The 22363-nt window shown below is 40.2% G+C and overlaps 1 protein-coding gene across 5 annotated transcripts in view; it reads left to right on the top strand.

Annotated features, from left to right (window-relative positions):
• RALYL (RALY RNA binding protein like) overlaps positions 1-22363 on the top strand; it is a 492568-nt gene that overhangs the window by 359744 nt on the left and 110461 nt on the right. For all 5 annotated transcript variants that reach the window (XM_069957428.1, XM_069957429.1, XM_069957426.1 and 2 more), the window contains one exon: positions 20745-20820. In XM_069957428.1, the coding sequence (XP_069813529.1) occupies positions 20745-20820 (76 nt within the window). The remainder of the gene's footprint in view (positions 1-20744; positions 20821-22363) is intronic.

The raw sequence follows: 22363 nt of genomic DNA, 5'->3' as shown, positions 1-22363 counted from the left end.
TCTTCAACCACCGGTAATCAAATGTCGAGAATTCTGGGTTAGGAGGTACTTGAGTATGCTCAAGTTGCGCTCATCCAGTGTCAGACTGGCCCCCCAGATCCTCCGGTAAGCCCCCAGTTTTAGAACCTGCACTAAAACTGACTGACATGTCGTTTCTCACTGATTCTTTATTGGTGGCCCCCCAGGATCATTTCCTCTGGTGGGCCCCAGATACCCCAGTTCGACACTGGGCTAATCCCTAACTCATTGTTCCTCCTTTCAATGTCAACTTTAAAATCTAGCTATTCACATGCTGCCTAATATATCTTTCTCTTTGACAGGCACCACAGTCACAGGATTCTCAATGTCATTCCCCTCACCTGTCAGTGGTCTTAATACTCTGGCTGATCAGTGTATATGGCGATTATTATTCTTACATAATATCTCACAGTTTTTCTGCAAGAAAAATAATACGATCAAAGTGGAGGAAAAGATTACAGGAGAGATTGCCGGGATTTTTTTTTCTTTTGTGTATTTTCTATGTTAATGTTCCTTTTAAGCATAGGTGTTTTTTTCCAACGTTGAATCATTTCCAAATTGTATAAAATAGAGGTATGAAAGACCCCCTACCTGCTTCAATGAAAGGATTTATTTGGTTAAGCATCCACTTGTTTCTTTTCATTACAAACCACAGTATTCTTAGATATTACCGCCACAAAGCCCTATAGAAAACATTATTAACATTATCTTGGTGCTTTACTTATTTCTAATGTACTTCTGGCAATTTTTTAATTTTTATTGATGGAATTACAATTGAAGATCTGTTCTCTTGTCTTTTATCCCTGCACTAGTGTCATTTTGGGTCATATTGTATAATTTTCTGTAAGTGGTTGATGCAAATAGGAAACTTCTGTCTAGTTTGTACCATAAGTTACAAATTTGCCTCCATTCAGGACCCATCCATGTACTTCATGAACACATATCCATTTGAATGGATGGTGCAGAAAAATAGAAAAAAATAGACCCATAAATTTGGAACTAGAACAGAATTGAAGAGGATTCAACACTGCAGTACAGTACAGTAGGTACAGTAACACTGCAGTCTCAGCATCTATTTATTTTAATAGGAACCGAGGCTGTAGTACACTGTTTGAGTAGAGCCATAACATGGCATCTATACTGTATATGGGACCCTAGTTTTTTTCTGTTATTTCCCTTTTATATATAGAGAAGGAAAAAAGTGTCTGGGACCTGCTCAATAGACCCATAATAAATTTTGCCCCTAAAGGGTAAATTGTACGAATGCTGTATCTGACAACCTATATCCAGACATCCAATGATGATCTGGACCACTTGAAAACTAGAAGGGAAGAAAAACAAAACTTTCTGACAACTCTATTAAGAAGAAAAGTAAGTTTATTGGATGTGCTGCTCCCGACCAACTGGCGTGGCGTCCAGGGCCCACTCACTCCTCGGCTAGGGCACTCAGTTCTGACGGCATCCCTGGTTACACCCTAACTGGCACGATTGCTTCACTCCCTGACTGCGGCACTCAGCTGTCCCCTATAATTGATTATGCAGACTGGCAGACACCACTGCCAGTCTGCCCAGGTCAATGAGTAGGGGGCTAGAGTCCCTGCCCCAATTAAGACCCAGGACTGGGACTTCAGCTCCTATAAACTACTTCTCCCACCATCTTATATTGCCTGCTATAAAGCCTTCTATTGGAGTGCCTATGCTAGCGTTATATCTTGGTTTGCTATTTCTTGTGTATCTGGACTTTGGCTTACTTTCCTGGACTTCCCTCTGCCTTTCTGAATCTGTACCTCATAGCCTGACAGTTACTGACCCGGTTTGCTGACCTTGCTTCTATTGTCTATTGTTTGTCCTGTCCTTGTCTTGTGCGTTTTACCTAGAGAGTGTAACTGCAGTCTTCAGGTTGGAGCCGTCCATTCCAAAAGGAAGGGACAGATTGGCAGGTGCATCGTCAGGGTCTCACTTTGTCCTCGTGTCCATGTGCCGCTGATCAGCTTTTACATGGATGCTGTGTTTGCGATAAATTCATTTAGCAACATTTCTTTTAGAAAGCTATAGCTCAGTAATACAAATAGGAAGGCATCATGCAGAAGCACATGAGGTTCAGTTGGCTTGATTTGTAACTTCGATGGCCCATTTATCAATCTGCCTTAAACCAGAACTTTCTGATTTTGCCTATAGCAACCAGTTCCAGCTTTACTACCTTAAAGGGGTATTCCCAACTTGTGAAGCAAATATTTTGTTACGCAATTTGCGGAACTGCCATTGAGAGTTGCACAATTGATATAGCCTTGAGAGTTAAGTAATTTTTGTAGATTTGGGAGTGACATTAACAGTGTTTAGATGTTTTTGGCTTCCTGACCACCTTCTGAAGGCACCATCATGAGGAATAAAGTGAGGAATAGTATTAAGTGGACTTGCCAAACTGTTTGGGTTCAGCAACGTTCTCCGAACCTAAAGGCTCAGTATTTCAACGGAGAGCCCCCGGGAGTCAAATGTTAAGAGTTCAGGTTCGTAGAACATTGCCAAACCTGAACAGTTTGGCAAGTCCATTCAACACTAGTCAGGAAGACATCTTTACGAGATTGGAATATACTTTCAAGAACCTGGTAAGAGAAAAGGTGAGCTGTGAAATCAGACAGCTTTGGTATTAGGTATATTGATATATCTGGGCCAAAGTCCCTTTGTACAGACTGAACATGTGTGTGGCCTATCTAGGCAAAAACTATTCCGATATTATATGGGCTTTTTACCAAACAATAACAATGGAAAACTGAAAACTCAGTTCCCTTTTGTCCTCATATTGCAATGTCTAATGACTATAAATTGCATTAATACTGGCAACTCAATGCTATATAGGCTATTACCAGCATGACCGGTGTATGAGGTAGAGTCACACATTGACTTGCCTATTCCCCCAGACAAAGAAAGCGGATTACAGAATGTGCAATTACTGCAGATATCTCTGACATGTATGACTAATTGTATGTGACAATTACTTATTGTTTTCCGGAGATGATCTCCCTCCAAATAATGTTAAAACATAAAGAGAAAATAGAGAAGTGGCTCAATACGGAAAATTACAGAGCTGTCTTCCAACCCTGATACATAACTAGGCGTATTACCATTGCCGAGCATCATTAACTCCAATTAGCAGGAAAAAAAAGGCTGCCCCAAAAAAAGCTGATCAACAGTACAGCAATAAACAGCGTCCATATTCCACCCATAACAAGATAAAAATGCCTGCAATGAACAATAGCATCTAATTGTCTATTAAAAGAGATAGAATGTGCCCTGCTTAGCAACACTGCTGCAAACACAAAATGCCAAGCCGGCTCCGGCATAAATTATTAAGTGAGATGTACGGTCTAGCAGAAGCTATTATTAGTCAAGAGCGGCTATCGCTTCGTATGTTACAGCCCGACCATCATGCCATTGAAAATATGAGATTGGGAAGCTTCTGTTAGTCCTAGATAAGTTCACTAATTACAAATCGATCCTTATTCCGGAGATTAATTCTATATTGTTTTATCCATTAGGACAGCCGGGTAATTGTTAGTAGAAAAAGGAAGATGAGCTTAGATACAAAAAACTAAATAATTGTAGCAACAATGCAATTGGTCCTGTGACATTGGGGTTGCAGGGCCGTTCCATGGCCTCCCTTCCCTGCACGTGCACGCTTTGCGGGGTTGGCGGTCGCTGACCGACACGGTGTGGAGTTAGCGTAGGGACCCGTGTGGACCAGAGGACCTGCGCGGTGGTACACGGGGCAATATGGCTTGATCAATTCATATACAGACACTCTGGTGTTGATTTTTAATATAGGCCTAGCGGCATTAGTATCAGCCATAGATGGGATGTGCAGCGGTTCCATTCTCTCCAGTTCGTGTTTAACAATGCAATTGGGAATATCAGAATTATTCCTCTGCCCCCAGGAAATCCTTACTCAAGGCCCTATTACAAGAAGCGATTATTGGCCGGATTTGGCCCCTCCCACAGCTCCCTGTGCCCCTTCCCTTAGCACTTACCCACTCACTATACCAACAGCAGAGAGCGAGGAATGAGGAGCAAGCAAGCGCCGACCTGATAGGTTGGCGCTCGCTTGCTCCTTCTGATTGCCCTGTGTAATAGAGAAATCAGTAGTACAAGCGAATAAAAGAAACTCTGTAATAGGTTTTATTAGGCAAAGGGACTTCCTTCTGTACTTACAAGGCTGTCCCTCCCTCACTACTTATCTGTTCATTGTCAAGGCAAAGTCATCTACATCACAGAGGAGCAGAGTGAAGACAGGTTTACAATGCCCATTCTTATATATAGAGGGGGGGGGCACAGAAATGAGAGAGCAAGAGGAGGAGACAAACAGCCTGTGCAGTTTGCAGACTTTGTGGCCACAGAAAATGTTTTATTCACATGTTAGATTGCTCAGTGCTGCTTTGAGAACTTTTGAAGGTTTGCTAGTGTGAGGTGGGATTGCAGGATGATGTTTTTAGTGACTATATAGTGTATAGGAGGCAGCACAAGTAGGTGAAAATGTGTTACTTGCACAAGGAAGAAAATGGACCCCAACACCAGGCATGGATTCACTCAACCTGCAGAACAGTACCAGTGGTTTGGGGTGGGGGTGGGGGACACAGATTAGCTTCAACCTCTCCCAACCCCTAACATACCATACCCCGCATATGTTTTTATTATAACATTCTTATCACTGCAGTTCTCTTTTTAGTCACTGTATTAGACATTTAAGGCGTGAGATTTTGCAAGGAGCAGCGCAGAAACAGTGTATTGCACTTGTCTGTTTGTAAATAGAAAATGAAAGCTATAAATGAAGGTTTTTATCATATGGTCTCATCTGCCAATGATAAGAAGATGTGCAGCAATTTCATGAAATTGAATTTATTTTTCCCACAGAATCCACTCAAATATCATTTCATTAAAGACCGTAATAATAAAATCGTTTTAAATTCTGCATCTACAGTAGCTTCGAAAAGCAACCGGAGTAAAGTGTATAATATAACTATTATTGCATAACACCAGCATATGCCCCATGCTCCTTTGTATAGAACAATGTGGGATAGATAAGTTGGCTGTGTCTAGTATGTACATATGGGGAGGAATAATGAGGGGCAAATTAAAGGAAACTATACATCAATTTTCTTGCTTCCATTAGAAAACATACAAACAATGCACTAGGTCCTGAGTTAGTCAGTACTGGGGAATTAAGCCCTTTGCAGACCTATATAACATAGAGCCCATAAATAGTTAAAATGCAGAGGAGCTCCTATAAAGCGTGTTCTCGGTTTTGCTGGAGTTTTCTCAGTTCCTTTGTTGTGCATCCAAATCCTTGTATGACCTGGCGCATCTGATCCTCCTTCCTGATTTGCATACCACGGATGCCAGTATTAGCAAGCAAGGGGAGGAAAATATTATCCATCTCACCATGCTCATAGCCGCATGCAGTTGCTAGGCAGGAAGATACCTCTTCCTCTGTAGCATTAGATTGATAAGACATCTGGTGTCCAAAGGTAACAATGGCATACAGAGGAATGGTCCAGACTAGAGATAAGCAAACTTCAACTACATTCGGGTTTGTGCAAACTCTTGGCATTGGATCACCAGTTGCTGAAGAAGATGGACGCAGCTCTAAGGAATTCTGGAAAAAAATGGGTTGTGGTCTATGGCTGTATCCATGCATAAAGATTATCAGGTGCAAAGTGTAAATTACGCAGTTGTGTATACACAGATTGCGGACGTTTTGGTCTAGAGTTACGCACATGCATTCAGATTATCAGGCGCAAAGCGCAAATTAGCTACGTTCGTTCGCTAGCTCGAATATGTTCGAAAATGACTGTTATAACCATTCCGATTATTGAACAAATTGTTTGTGATTGGCGAACAATTAGTGTCATGTTTGTACGAACATATGAACATTTACGAACATGTTCGCTCATCACTAGTGGTGATCAAATGCTGAGAGTTTGGTTTTGGACAAACCCGAACATACTCGAAGTTTGCTCATCTCTACTCCAGACTACAGATGATTGAACAGGGCCGACGTTCAGGTTTGTACGAACTCGAACCATTGGCATTTGACTCCCGCTGCTTTCATGTTCCGTGGGGAAGGTGGAGACAGCCTGAGTACCGCCTGGAAAACAGGGATACAGACTAGGTAATAGGCTGTATCCCTGTTTTCCAGGTGGTACTCGGGCTGTCTCCACCTTCCCCAAGGAACGGGAAGGCAGCGGGAGTCAAATGCCGATGGTTTGGGTTCGTACGAACCTGAACCTCAGCCCTGTTAGATCATCTCTACTCCAGACATGTCTTTCCTGCATCACTGTTCTTGATCCTGACTCTTGGGTGACCTCTATCTCTTCCTCTAATTTTCCTTGCCCTTTGGCTTGTTCACCAGTTACCTGTTGTACTACTCCTGGCTCTTATCCATGGCTTTGTTTCTGGCTATATTTCTGTCGTGCCCTCTGGTCTGTTCCATCATGACCACCATCCTGGACCTCATTCCTAAGAGTTTACATTACAGTCCGTCACTATTCTGGGGACTATCGCCTGGGGGTCCTCCTGCTGCAAAGTGCAGAGCTCCTTCATCTGGACTTATCAGGATCCATGATGCCTTCAATCAGAAACAAGTCATCTCCCACACTGCCTGGCTGATGGTTGTGGATCTGTTCAAAGAGCCTTTCACAGCTTCAGTGGAGTCACGCTCCCTTTTATTACTTCCAAGGATCTGATCTTACACTCATCATAAAATCTTACTCTTTTATAAGATAGAGTCCTAGCGAAAGCAGACTAGACGCAATCTTCTATTATCTCTCGAAGATTCTGTATTTGTGATGGCAGCCATATTCCCTTCTGTCCTCTATTTCTGGTTAATCTACCAAATGTACATTAGCACAAAGAAGGGAGCAAAAAAAAAGAATTTGTAAGGGCCAGTTCGCACGGAGTAAACTCGTCTGTGTTTCTCTATGGGAGGGCTTGTGTACCTCCACTCTCCGCAGCTGTCCGCTCAAAGAATTAACAAATAATCACGCCAAATCTACTCCATGTGAACTGGCTCTAAGAATCCAGCCTATACCATGCAAAATATCCCTGTCCGTTACCATGAAAATCCATTGTCTGCATGGGAACTGTTGAAAAAAAAAGACATTTGGTTGCAAAACTGTACATAGTAAAAGTAGCAAAAATTCAATTTGAAGTGATTCAGTATACTGTTTGCACATGCACTTCTCAACTATGAAAGTGCAACACTAAGACGGAAAAGTCGGAGAACTACAGATATCACAGGATCGGCAGACATGTGAAAGGGGTACTCTGGAGAGAAATGATCTGGGTGTCTGAAAGTTATACAGATTTGTACTTTACTTCTATTTTAAAAACTGAACTTTTCCACTACTTATCAGCTGCTGTGTGTCCTACAGGAAGTGGTGTATTTTTTCTAGTCTGCTCCCTGCTGCCATCTCTGTCCATGCCAGGAACTGTCCAGAGCAGCAACAAATCCCCATAGAAAACCTCTCCTGCTCTGGACAGTTCCTGACATGGACAGAGGTGGCAGCAGAGAGCAGCATGTAAGATTAGAAAGGGTACAAACACCACTTTGTGTAGGACATACAGCAGCTGATAAGTACTGGAAGACTTTTTTTTTTTTTTTTTTTTTTTTTTAATAGAAGTCATTTACAAATCTGTATAATTTTCTGAGAAGATTTGATTGTAAATGTTTTTTCCCCTCTCTGGAATACCCCTTTAATGATAAAAAATGAAAACTATGCATTCACATCACCTTGATTTATGAGTATGAGCGCCATGACACACACTTACACACCTTGTCATGCTAACAATGAAGTTATTAATGGTCGTCTGAGGAATAATCGGCCACGTTGAATGCACTTGGTTAGGCAAGTCATCAATATCCGCTGGTGGCACCCCCTCAATGAACTGCTATACTTGTGTTTGCCTTGGTATAGAGAAATTAGAAAAGACTCCAACCTGTACATTTATTTTACTTTGTTAGGAGGTGCTAACTTTGTACTTTGCCATGTCTTGTAGTTATAAAACCCCTGCTGGTCCGAGGTTAGACACTACGACCTCCTTCAGGTGCAGGTTGTAGTTACAACTGTTCTTCTATAGAAGGCCGTGCATGCGTTGTCACAATGAAATATGAATTACTATAATTTTATTACATTTGGACTGTGCACAAAGCTATTAGGCTCCCAGTGCTAAATAATACAGTACCCGCACCAGTCACACAAAACTTCTGCTCTATTCAGTATGAGGAGTGCAGAATAACGCCGAGCCCACAGTCCATCTGTTAGTGCAAATGAGGTAACACTACAGCAAGTAGGAAATTGTTCAAGCATAGAGTCATTTTAAAAGGTCAACGCAATTCCAGCAGTGAAATAATCATAGTTAGTAGTCGGCTTATTGTCAGCAAACTGTCACGTAAGCTACAACAGCAGTCAAAGCTTATCGGCAACGAGATTGGGAGCTGGTTGGTGCCGTTCTTTCCTGTTCTCATGATTTACATTTACATAATTGACTTTTACGTTCTGTTATATTTCACAAGTATTGTAGATTTGGAGAATTTTAAAGCTTTTTTTTTTTTTTCCATTTGCCCACTATAGATTACTGTCATAAATTTATGTAGCTTAACTTTTCGGGATAAAAACACTTTTTCGGGATCACAAAACTTAAAACTGATGAGGAAAGATCTGGGTAATAACCAGCTAGATTCCAGCTTAAAGATAATGTACCATCAAGTACATTCACTTTAAGTGTTACACATGAATAGAACGCCGCCGGCGAGGGGAAGCTGATTTTTTTGAACTGTGGCCCGGTTCACAAGCACAACATTAGTCAATTACCAACCCTGGCCAAGGTTGGAGCACTGGAGGCGGGCCGGTCCGCCCCCCAATGAAAGGAAACCCCCTACCCTGTGTGACGCAGTTCCATTAGAAACCTTCTAATACTTATCTGCTGCTGTATGTCCTTTAGGAAGTGGTGTATTCTTTTCAGACTAACACAGTGCTCTCTGCTGCCGCCTCTGTCTGTGATAGGAACTGTCCAGAGCAGGGGAGATTTTCTTTTAGGATTTGCTACTTCTCTGGACAGTTCCTGTCATGGACAGAGGTGGCAGCAAAGAGCACTGTGTCAGACTGGAAAGAATACACCAGATTTACAAGTCTTACTTTCTAACACCAGTTTATTTAATTAAAAAAAAAAAAAATTCCTCTAGAGTAACCCTTTTAAGTGTTCCTGTCATTTAGAAAAACTTTACACGTTATACCAGTCAAAAGTTTTTATTGCTTCAGGGGCATAACTAGAAATGGCTGGGCCCCATAGCAAACTTTTGATTACCCCCCTCCCTGACAACTAAGTTGTCGAGTCTAGTCATAACTGTAAGCGCTCATCGGGGATGTTTGCAGTTAAAGGGAAATTTGCGGAACCTGGGAAGCCTACTTGGCCACCTTGTGCTGCAAATGATGATAATTTTTCGCACGATAATCATCCCGGTTAATAGGGCCCTAAGATAGTTGGCCAAGCCCGCCATATACAGTGTATTAGCAGAGGCACCTTTAGGGCCCTATTCCACAGTAACGATAATCGTCCGAATCGGCCACATTTGGCCCGATTCGGACGATTATTGTTCGGAGAAATAGAGAGAATGATCAGCCGATGATCGTGTCATCGGCTGATCGTTCATTTAGGGCCAGACCTAAAATCATCGTTCCCCCACCGAGCAAACAAGCGGCGATCTAGCAGATCGCCGCTCGTTTACATTATTGATCGGGCCCTCCTCGGCCCGTGGAATAGGGCCCTTACTGCGTAGTATTCATGATCTTTTTTCATTGCAAGAGATATCCACAGAGTAATCCGTATCCCAAATTTTCAGTATAGAAAGCATCTAAGGGCCCTATTACATGGGAAAAATTACGTGTGAAAAATCATTATATCATTCGAATTTAAACGATAATTGTTCTGTGTCATTGCAGGGAAAAATCGTTCGCGTGTCGTTGATTTAGATCTAACCCTAAAACTATCGTTAATCGTTCGCTGTAATTCCACATTTGTTCGCTCAAGTTCCGAATCGTTCAGAGTAATAGCACATTGTTCATTGTTTTGCTGGGATCAGAAGGAATAAACGATCGTAGTAACAATCGCAATAACGATCGTAGTAACAATCGTAACTAACGACCATCGTTCTGTGTAATATGGTAAACAATCTCGTTTGCGATTTGTTTATTGTTAGTCGTTAATCGGTAAAAATCGCTCCGTAAAATAGGACCCTTAGAGACAAAGCCGAATCCTCTTCTCTTTTTCGTTGCTTGCTGCCTCAGATTATTGGCTCCTGAAAACACACACGGAATAGCTTTTCATTTCCGAGAGGTTTTGCTTCCAGATCAGAGTTCAGATCTTGTAGCAGGGTATGAGCGCTTCTAATCTGCTTCCTTTCTGTAGACAAGTTTTGCCGAATTTAATAAGAATGCCCTCACTGCACAGAGATAAACCCTTACCGTTTCATATTTGATTTTTTTCCTATGTGTTGTCTAAAACCTACAGGTTGTTTTTTTGTTTTTTGTTTTTTTTTGTTTTGTTTTTTTCATTTTAAAAACATTTTTTTAGTAATAGTACAGGTTCTCAGATAAGGATTTTAATCCATTATATGTAAAAAAAAATCTGATTTGTATATGACCTGAACAATCTAAATTGTGCTTCAAATTTGATTTGCACAGTTATCTCGGTGTGAACTATAAATGCAGATTTTTACTGTGAAGCTTTAAAGGAGTTGTTCATCCAATTTCTTTTTTCTGTTAAATCAAATATTATATTTCAAATGTTTTATTGAGTTTTCAAAAAAAGAATACAATAATGAAACGACACATTGTTTGCAAAACAGCGAATAGTTATAACATGCTCCATACAGAGCAAATTTACAAAAAACAGGCTCCAACCGGAGCTAAAACAAAACACTGCATGTTTAAAATTAATCGATCAAAAACATTACCATCATCTTGTCAACCATTACCAAAACAATAAGAGAATACAGTTGTACTAAGGTTTGGGGAGAGGAAGGGAGGAGTGGGGGGGGGAGGGATATGAAGCAGGAGGGGCACAGAGAAGTCACCATAGTGTTGTGGCCCGGTCTACTCGGCCTACATCGTTTACCCATTAGGAACCACTAATGCTACGTTTACACGGAGCGATAACTCGCCCAATCGTTTGTTTAACGATTTTGAAGCAACGGTTTGGTTTTTATAATGATCAGCTTTTAGACAAATAAATTGTTAGAAAAATTGTTTGAAAATTTGTAAGAAAAATCGTTATTGCGATCGTTTTTAAGATCAGTTAAGCCCATCTTTTACATAGGGTAAATCGGTGAAAGACTGTTTACACGAAGCGATCTGCGAATTTTCAACGAACGACAAACGACGATTTAAGAACATGTTCAAAGATCAAAATGAATGATTTCTCGCTCGTCGTTTGATCGTTTGCTGTGTTTACACGGTACGATTATAGCTCAAATGCGATCGTTTATGCGAAAATTCGAGTCCCAATAAGTCACAATAATAAGTCACAATAATGAAGCCACTTAGCCCATTTAACTGCAAAGGTCTGTTAGCGGAAGTACTACTACCTCCTATCATATGTTCCATCATACAATTCCGATGTACTATGTGCGAGACTTCAGTAACAATAGGCAATTCAGTGGACTTCCAGTTTTGAGTAATTTTAGATCTCGCTGTAAGTAAAATGTGAAACAACACTGTCTTGTCTGCTGTTGGGAGGTCTCCTAAGCCCAAAGATAATAGAACCATGTCTGGGTCCCAGGGGGATTATAGCCTAATACCTGTCGAACAAATTGTCTGATTTGTTGTCAAAACTGCGTTATTTTACTACACGACCCCCAGACATGCATCAACGTGCCTGTCTCTGCTTGGCATCTCCAGCACAATGGGGAAGTACTGGGGAAAATTTTCGATAGGCGGTAAGGGGTTAAGTACCATCTGTAAGTGAGTTTCCGTGATGCTTCCATGTGATTCACGCACCTCCTGTTGTTCCATTGTATCTAGTATTGTACAGGGTTTGGCCAATGCCCGGTCGGATTGAGTGAGGGCCGTGGAATCATATGTTATATGGAATATATATAGTTTGGGTTCTTTTCTTGAATGTATTATGGATAAAGGGATAAAAAAAAATGTGATTGTAGTTTAGTGTGCGCAGTGTTTAAAGGGAACCAATCACGTTAAAAATGGTTATTAAGCTAGGCAAATGTGATGATAAATCACTCAGCACAGTGACACTTCCCATACATGTCCCTATATCCTCTGTCCCCGAAAAGGAAAACTTATAAACTTACTTTTACAGATTGGCGCGCCGTATGGTCATTACCCCCCAAGTAGTCATCTGGGTTGTGGGCTGTTATTGTCACTTTTGAATTGTCACTTGTTTTCATCAGTTTTTAATCTTAAGATACAGTGGGGAGAAGCGAATGGTTGTTTCCTTCACTTCCTGGCTTACCACTTAATACCACTGTTTGCAGGGGATGGGATCCTCCATAAATCTTTGGATTGAGCAGTCAGCTAGGAAGTTAGGTACACAGTCGCATGCTTCTGCCGACTATATCTAGAGATAGGTGGAGGTCTCAGGCCCCAACTGAATAAAACTTTTGACACCTTCTTGTGACATACCAGAAACAATGGGGTCCAGCAGCACCAACAGATCCGATGGCTATGGTCATGAGTAAGGGTACGCATCAGAGGCCATAATCCCAAGTATGTGCCACCAAGAAAAGCCAACAGTATCCAAAGTAATAGAATAATCCAAGTGGTTTTATTTGGCAAGTGCTAATACAACATTTTGACTGTGTACCTATATGGTCGAAACGTCGTCTTAGTACCGTATACCTATACGGCTGAAACCCATTGTATTAGTACTTTGGATGATGTTGCTGAATCTCTGTATGACATGTCAAAAGTTAAGTTAAGTAACACTTTGATTATACCTACTGTAACTTTTATAGTTAAAAACTTAAAAAAATAAAATAAAAGTGCCACGTTTGGATTTACTATATTGCCTCCGGATTATTTCCCCACAGTCTATTGCTGTGACTTTCTTTTAAATAAAAGAACTAGGATACATCTAACAGGCGAGGAAAAGTTTGCAGAGTTGTCCTTCCATTATTAATCAAACAAGGTCTTATATTGTCTAGAAAAATATACATAAGCTGCTTAGCTTCACCGTGAATAGATTCGTTTGTTGGTGGAACTGGTAGAAGAGATTATCCAAGAAAGTCGAGAAGCTAATACAAATGTGAATGCTCTACATTTCCAGTAAGATGATAGGAATCGTAAGTATTGAATTTTTCACACCGTGGTGTGGAGGCAAAGCTGTGTAGCTGACTGATTGAAGGTCTGGCCGGAGCTGAAACATAAAGTAATCCCATGCAATGCAAAATCCATTGTGTATTATTTATTTATATGATGCTATAATGGAGCCTTCCTGTGGCTTATGTAAATAGGGTTTTGTTCTGCTTGCTTTAGATGAATGATTGCTTTAGAATCTTTTCCCTGGTGCTTTGAAGAGTCTGCAGATCCCCTCTTAGATAACAACTTAATGTGTTTTCTTTCTAAGACATCATAGCGCTTAACAAGTTCTCAATATATTGCATGTGAACACATACAATAAAGAGATTATACAAAGCAGGCCTGAACTATAATAATTGGTGAGGAATGAAGTGTTACCAAAAAAATTAGGGACGTAAGTTATAAAATTATTTAGAGGTGAATTCTTTTCATGACTCCAAGTCCAGTTTAAAGCAAGATTTACTGTATATTAGTCTCCGACTAATAAAATGCTTATTTACTCCAGGCAGAGCCTCAGAAGCCAGATGGGGCCTGAAGCCCCCAGCTGTGGGGCTTGTGAGCAGGGCCGGACTGGCCATCTGGCATTTCAGGCAAATGCCAGAAGGGTCGGTTGTCTTGAATTATTAGGAGATATTACTCTTATTTCAATCAGTTGCTCCAGCGCTGAGATATAAGCTTTAGAAGTTTTAGGCAAATTGCAAAAGCCTGGCAATGTCTATAGCATGGGGGTGTACATGCATGCGGTGCTTAAGAGACAGGAGGAATGTTGCTTGGCTTTTGCAGTTGAAGGAAACACCCCCAGTGGGCTTCATCTCCTAATTTGCATAAAACTTCTTAAGCTTATATCTCAGCACTGGATCAAAGAATTTTAATAAGAGTTATATCTCTTGATTCAAGATGGAAGCTGTATTATACTCTGCCTTTACTTAAGTAATCAAAAAGCTGATGACAGGTCTGCATTAAAAGTAATAGATGAGCTATTAAGAAATCCCCAAATTTTCAGGTACAACAAAGAAAGAGCCATGGGACTTGCATGTTTATGGACAGAATGCAAAGAGTTTGTATTAGAACTCTTGGATCAATTATGTTTAATTTAAGTGAATCGAAGCGCCGAGAAATTTACTCTTCTCTACTCATTGTATAGCATCTCATAAGATCGTGAGCTGCCTACAAATGCTAATTCACCTTCTATGGTTGGGAAAAAAAAACAAAAAACATATACATTTTAAAAAAGGGTCTCGTTATTATAACAGAGGGGGTTTATAATAGGAGAATTAGTATAAAAAGTGCCCTCCAAGACAACATGTCATCAAGGCACCTTTATATTAACAACCTGATCCATTGTGTCATGTATAAACTCCACTTTGTCCTGTACCGTACCCTGGCATTACCGAGTAGGGATAAAGTCTTGAGCACATGCAGCCTTATCATTTCTCACCGCAGCTCAAGTGCAATCAGAATTTTTGAAGCTCAGAAATTGGCTTTTTCACTTTGCAAAGCATCTTGAGCTGGTGTCACAGGTGGGAGTTGTTGAGGCTCATCTCTATTTTAATGTTAGTCTCTGCACATAGGCGCTTGCTTCCAGTAATTCATCCATTTCACACCAGTAAGGTGATTTTAAATGAATTGCGTAAAATGAGACGTCTTTCTTCTATGGAAGCACTTCTAGTCTTCGTAGTTTATACTGTGGGCAGAGCTGAGGGGCCCTCAGTGGTCTAATCTAAGGGTTAATGCGTTAATCCATATTTATCAGTGCAAAGACATATCACTTTCTAAAGAGGAGATGAAACAAGAAAAAGAGTACTTAGCAATAGTAATCAATAGAAAGAAATTATGGGAAAGTGCACACAAGTCTCATTAGAATAATCTCATCTTCCAAAGTAAGGATGGGAGATAACAAGCCGATTGGTGATGTGGTTTTGCCCGAAGGTGATGATCGGGGCACCAGAAGAAAGAAAGTACCATAAGTGTTGGGAAAAAGAAAGCATTAGCCAAATAATGCTGCCTGTACAACCCCTTTAACACCTCTAAAGAGGCGAAAATGTAAACAAAGCATCAAATTAAAATGGATAGGAACTCACTGTTAAACAAACTTGCTGAAAGTTCAAGTTCGACACCGTTCGTCCAAACCAGAACTTGGCATTTGATAGGGGGACATGTATCAACGGGCATACTTTTTTTTTTTCCCGGCGGAAAGTGCCGATTTGCGCATGATTTTATTCGCAAATGGCCCATTTGCAAATAAAATATTTGCAAATCGGTACTTTCCGCCGGCTACGCCGGGGGGGCGGGGAGGGGGTGTGAAGAGGGCAGAACGGAGGGCGCGGACTCAGAGTCCGCGTGATTCACCATTCGTTCTGCCAAAAGATACGCCGAAAACCTACTTCAGTCCTCAGCTGGCGTAGGTTTTCGGACGTGCGCACCGGAGCGCATGGGATTTATGTAGAGGCAGTCCGCTTCTACATAAATTCCCGTAGCACCGGAGATGCGGGGACATTTTTAAGTCCGGCGTAAAAAACGTCGGACTTAATAAATGTCCCCCCTAGTGTCTAGAGAAGTTTAAAGCCACCCAGGGCTGTAAGGACAATATGGATACAGCCTATTGCCTATGGCTGTGTTCAGATTTTCCAGCACTCCCAAAGGTGGCATACAACTTTTTAAGGCACTGGAAGTCAAATGCTGAGCTTTTGGGTTTAGATAAACATTGCCGGACTTTTGGCAACTAATTTGACACTAATAGAAACTGATATAAGTGAACATGCCAAGGCCAACTGACAGCTGATTAAAAAAAAAAAAAAACTCAATTAACAGGATGCAGAAACATAATGTGAACATCACCTTAAAGCGTCTTCTTTAAAAACAAGATTAATTTAAAAAAAAAGTGTATATCTAACTGTAAAAGGTAACAAATAGATACAAAATAAACAATAAAACTGTTACCATTAATAATGACAATGCTCATCTGGTCAGTTTATCAGGTGTACAATAAGAAAGCAAAATAACCAAAAAATACACACAAAAGATCAGTTTGTGTCTTTAAAAAATGTTTCCAATGTGTTGTGATCACCTAATTTTCAAAACATGAAAAATCTTTCCGACACATGACCTTTACATGATACAGCGTAGCGCCTATAGACGTTTCAGACTTCATTAGCGGATAGCACGACACGTTTTACTTACATTTCAGGAATTTCATGGAATAAATTATTCTTTCTCGCACTGGAACCTTGTTTGTCAAACTATGAGGTAGTTCTATGACCTTCAAGACGAAGCCGAGCGTGGAACAAGTGGGCGCATCTAATATGGTCTGTGTCTAAACTGTGTTCCAGAAAATAATTGTTATATGTGATTAGCATTTCCTTTGTTGCAAAGGTGATTTTTTAAAATTGAGGTGATAGAAAGTCAGATTACCCGATAATTATTTCCCTTGCTAAAGATCGAAATCTAAGGTATAAATGCCACAATTTACCGCAACTGGTGGAGAACAAATGCAAAGCTAAAAAAAAAAAAAGGGAGAATTGTAGTCAATTTCATGCCAATTGCTTCCGGATAAAGACTCTCACATACAAGTAGAGCAGAGGCTTTTGTAAAGTACCATAGGTTAAGTTGTCCCTCTTTGCTAAGATCACCTTGGTAATATGAACCATCCAATATCATTTGTCAAATTAACCATCTACCAACAAAGAAACAACGAGAGTAATAGTTATCATTACCCTTTTGTTCTTTCTCCCTATAACACAAGGATTTTAAAGGATCATCCATAGACTGAGCACCTACTGTCAACATGGTTCGAGATGAGCAAGAGACGAATGGGGCGCGACAGCAATAGAGCGGAATGTCTTCCTATAGCGTGCCTAGGATAAACCAGTTTTTAAGATGGATAGCCGACATGAATAGTATTAAAAAAATAAAAAGTGTAGTGTTATGGTGTCGTAAGCAGAATTGTCCTATTTTCTAGCCGCAGTCTTTTCATAATTCATATTCAATGGTGATAAAAATTTCCCATTTAATTCTGTTGTAAATACATAATCAGAATGCAGGTGACTGTCTATGGCAGATAACAGGAGGCAGTCCATGCGGTCCCCCTGTCAATGGTACAAAAGAACAGAATTGTCAGCATTTCACATAGCTCATGGGCAATACTGAAAGTATTAGAGACAATTATCCATGATTATCGGAGATCAATATTTCCATACACTCCAGAAAGACATTATTGACAGCGGAATGTAGAAATGTGGAAGGGGATCAATAGAGCAGCAGCATAGCATGGGTGGTGGGGGCACAGATGGGGATGCCCTAGGCACAAAATGTAAAGTGAGTAGTGATGCATACAGTATATGCATTGCCGCTCACAACAGTGAGAGTACATTTGCCGGGCACAGCAATGGCTCAGTGGTTGGTACTGTTGCCTTGCAGTGCTGGGTTCACATCCCACTAAGTACAAAATCTGCAAGGAGTTAGCGTTTCCTTCATGTGTTTGCATGCGTTTCCACTAAAATATGCAAAATAATTAAAATAAAATTTATTAGAATTATTGTTAGCTGGTGCTCTCACATCCAGACTGGAAGTGATGCATATAGCATAAGCATTGCTGCTCAGTACTGCACATGTGGGAGTTTGGTAATAGATAGCAGTATATAGCATACCATGTGCATATAGGAACAGGGACTTTCGCCTATCACCGGACTTCCTGCTCCTATACGATACTGAATAGCAGTGCATGCATTATATGCTTTACCAATCACTTTATATTCAATAGGCTGGGCTAGGATCAACAGCACCCATAAGCAGGGTGCTGGCAATCCACATAGAGTTGCAAAGAGTACTCATTGGCATAGGACAGAACCACATTCACATCACAGCATTAGTAAGATGTACGTCACTGAATTTTGCCTCCCTGATTCATTCAGTATTTAACTGGCAACATGTTCACTATAAAAAGTACCCCCATCCTACTGATCTTTACCATCAGGCATTAGGTTCTTTGTGGATTCTTTATTACATTGCTTACAGGTTAAAGTAAAGACTTTAGTCTTGTACTTGTGACTTTTGAACATTTGGGACAGATGTCTTCCTAGCTCTTCGACATGAACATGAAGACATATCACAGCCTGTCTCCAAGTAAAGGAACAGTAGTCACAGTTTGACAAGAGCCTGTACTTGGCTGACAGATTTTTAGGGCAGTAAATGGAAATTAGAAATAATTTTCAATGCACCCCTTACTTTTTAAACCAGAGTAAAAGTTTAACACCAGAAAAGCACTACAGTTGATCGGTCAGGGTGTAAACTAAGGGCATGGTACAGTAGGGCTTCTCCCGTTGATTCCATAAATCCTTTTATTATGAAAGTTGACTCCTCTTGCGGTGAGCTATACTTGTTTTAATTCATATGAAGATTAGTTCCAAAAGCTCATGGGGTGTTCCTCTAGGCTGCAAAAGCTGAGCAAGGTTCGGCCCCTTGGCAAAATAGTATTGCCCTTGCCCCGCATTTACACACCTTCACTGCTTTGATTGACAGCTTATTGGCTCTCTTTTCTACTGCACACTCGTCTAATATCCTGCACAGGTGTGTAAAAGTTACTGTACTGTGAAAGAGCTGAACCTTGCTGGGTTTTTGCAGCCCATTTAAGCCAATCATTGGACAAGAACTATATGATATTCCAACTATAACATGAAAGGGGAGATTTATCAAGAGTACCCATACTCCAGTCTTATATAAATCCCATTCCTTTTTCCCCAGCCGGATTTAATAAGAGGCGTTACAGGGTTATGGTTGGCGTATGCCAGAGAGAAGGCAAGCATACGCCAGGGGCACAACCTTATTAAGTCTCCTCCGAAGTTTCTTGAGGTAGCAAGGGCAATATGGGTGGCCCAGGAGTGGCAACATTTCTTAGGTTTTTCTCCTGCAGAAACTAACAAATGGTATTATAGTTATATAAATTATTGAAAATTATAATAATTCATAATAACATTAATACTGAACACAAAGTAAATGACACTTAACAGTCAAACAAGCAAAACAATCATGTGACAAGCCAGCAAACTCCATAAATGTCCCTGAATAAAATTATATACAGTAGAAGCTATACATGCTGTATACACGGTCATTGTATGGTTTTCACAATGTATTTGTTCTCTTAGCTTTGTTCCTCAGGGACATTAAAGTTATTCTGGATTTGATGATGTAATTGAAATATGATTTTCGGAAAAACATGATGTGGGTTCCTAAAAAAGATTTTTTTCCCGTAGGTATTAAGAAAGCCCTTTTGGATACATAAAACCTATTTAATCAGTGTTCTGGATACTTTACACTGATTAATGTACCCATTTAGAATCCTGCCGGCTGTTGACATCCGAGGAAATAAGAGTTTGTTAGAGTGTGCATTAAAATTTATACTGGAATTTATTATTACATTATTACAAGATGGGCAGCTTTCAAAAAAGAAAGGAAAGAAAAAAATAATTTTACATTACTCTGTATTGAGATGTTTATCCTATATGTGTGTACATCACCCAGTGGTTAGAATGTGAATTGCAGATAAAGTATCGAACTTAGTTTGTGAGACACTGACATTTCTGGATACAATAGGGTGGACACATCTGTATATTTTAAAGATGATACAATATGGTCATGGATAACAAATGTAAACTCCAGTTATGTCCCCCCCCCCCCAAAAAAAAGAGAGATTGCTATCATGAAATAATTGATGATCCCCTGATCACACACCTTTTAACAGTTTCTTGATATGCCCTTTCATTCCCGAGATATGGGGGTTTATAATTTGTGTGACAATTTAGTTAATAGATGGGCGTGGAATTCATGAGTAGGATTGAATATCAGGTGATGGGTGTGATTATATAGTGTGAGTGTTTTACATTGGGACGCATAATATAATATATACCTGTTGATAGTATAATTACACCCATCACTTGATATAAACCCCCTTTTATAAAAATTAAGTTCACGCCCCTCTGATGATTAACTGAACTGACAGAGACTGACACGCCCCTCTGGTGAACTATACGATTGACAATATTTAGCCAACCTTGCAAAATCGCACTGGTCCGAAACATATCCCTCAAATTCAGAGTTGGCACAGACCTGTCTACATTTAGCCTCTGATCCTCTTATATGCTTTTAAGCATACCCTCTCTTGATAATGACCTATGGTGCTGTCACTTCAGTGACAGCTAGCTGAAGAATGTGACAGCGCTGTCATCAAGAGGACTGGCACAAATGTACTGTATCTGCGGCTAATATATTACTAATATAACTGTGTATTCATTGTCGAGAAGTTTTAATTTAAATGTAGTTTATAGCATTACAGGGTTGTCTAATAAAGGTTTCTGAATTTTTCCACAGACATCAACATGGCTGGAGAACCGAAACCGTATAGACCAAAACTAGGAAGTAAAAGGCCAATCTCCTCCTTATACAGGTAGGTCCATTAGTTTTATTGTATGTATTTTGCTCTAATCTATATAGTTGTGGAGCAATCTAGTATCATGATACCTATATACAGTTCTTAAGTTCTTGCTGACTCCTATAAATTCCTGATATTCTAAGACAAAAAAAAAAAATATATAACCCCTTAATGTCCCAAGAAGTACTGTACATGTTTATCCCTATCTAAAGCCAGCAATGATGTGAGGAGATCCAGTCACGCTAATCATGCTCTCCTTCCACCCACACTGGTCGGATTGACAGCCTGAAAGTGGGGTGAAGCCCTGCATTTAAATTGTGAACCAGACCTGACTGTTGGGAGGAGGTTGAGATGAGCATGAGGAGAAGCCATGTTGTCTCCTTCCCTTAGGCTGGGTTCACACTGCGTTTTTGCATCCGTTTTTTTCATCCTTTTTGTTTGTTTTTTTAAACGGATGAAAAACGGATTGCAAAAACGGATGCATTTGTGTGCATCTGTTTTGATCCGTTTTTCCATTGACTTCCATTATAAAAAAAACGGATAAACGTATGCTAAAAACGCAGTGTGAACCCAGCCTTAACTGAATTTTGCTCACCAGTACAAAATGTCAAAGAGGAGTTTCCAAGCTCCTAAAGTGCAGAGAGCTGGAATGCCTCCTTGCTCCCCCTCCCATCCCTATCCCTGCTTTATTGATAGTCATTTGGAGGGGTGAGGAGGCACTTTGACACTTTGCTTAGGAGAATGGGGAGAAAGAACACAAAAACAACCCTGTTGACCATAGCTTTCCCTTAAAAGAAAAGTCCCATGAAATAAAAAAAGGCAGGCAGGAAGGGGCATGTGGGAAGAAGTAGACATATTTTGGGGATGTTTTGGAGTTACTGTCCCTCGTCAGTACAGAGCAGGGTGCTGGCTGGCCATTGAGAGGCCTATTGCCATAGGAACTAAGGAGTCAAGTTTTTCTGCATTAGTGAAGCACATACAGATCTATGAAAGGTACCACGTGTCTCCTTGACCTAACATTCAACAGGGTCAGCAGTTTGGAATGTTGCTGACAAATTCACTTTAAAAAATGTTTAGCTTTGCATAGAGCTGAAGAGAACAGAGGTGAGATGTTGTTCCTCATTGATCAGGGCTTGTGTGTATACACTGATAAAACAGTATACTTGCAGAGCTAACAGTGTGCATCCCTTAAGAAGGAGATACACAAGAATGTTTCATCATAAGGTCAAAAATAAAAATATCTTTTCTCTAGGCGTGACGTTCACTTCCACATCCTACTTCAGGAATACACCACTAGTTTTCATGCACGCATTCATGTAGGCACTGTTCTCATTAAAATCCCTGTTCCAGTCTCGCCTATTGAAATCAAGAAATAAAATCTTCTTTTTTTTTTAGGCAATTTAAAGCTTCCCTGATGTATAAAAATCATTGAAAAAATAATAAGAATCTAATGCTTAACACAACATTACACATTTTCATAACCCTCTAAGGCTCTGTTCACACTAATGATTTTTCTCTGTGTTATTATGTTCCATTGTTTTACAGAAGAAAAAATGAG

The sequence above is a fragment of the Dendropsophus ebraccatus genome, chromosome 2 (assembly GCF_027789765.1).
Source record: "Dendropsophus ebraccatus isolate aDenEbr1 chromosome 2, aDenEbr1.pat, whole genome shotgun sequence".
Classification (NCBI taxonomy): Eukaryota; Metazoa; Chordata; class Amphibia; order Anura; family Hylidae; genus Dendropsophus; species Dendropsophus ebraccatus.
The sequence above is the reverse complement of the archived record's forward strand: the minus strand, read 5'-3'. Positions and strand labels throughout refer to the sequence as shown.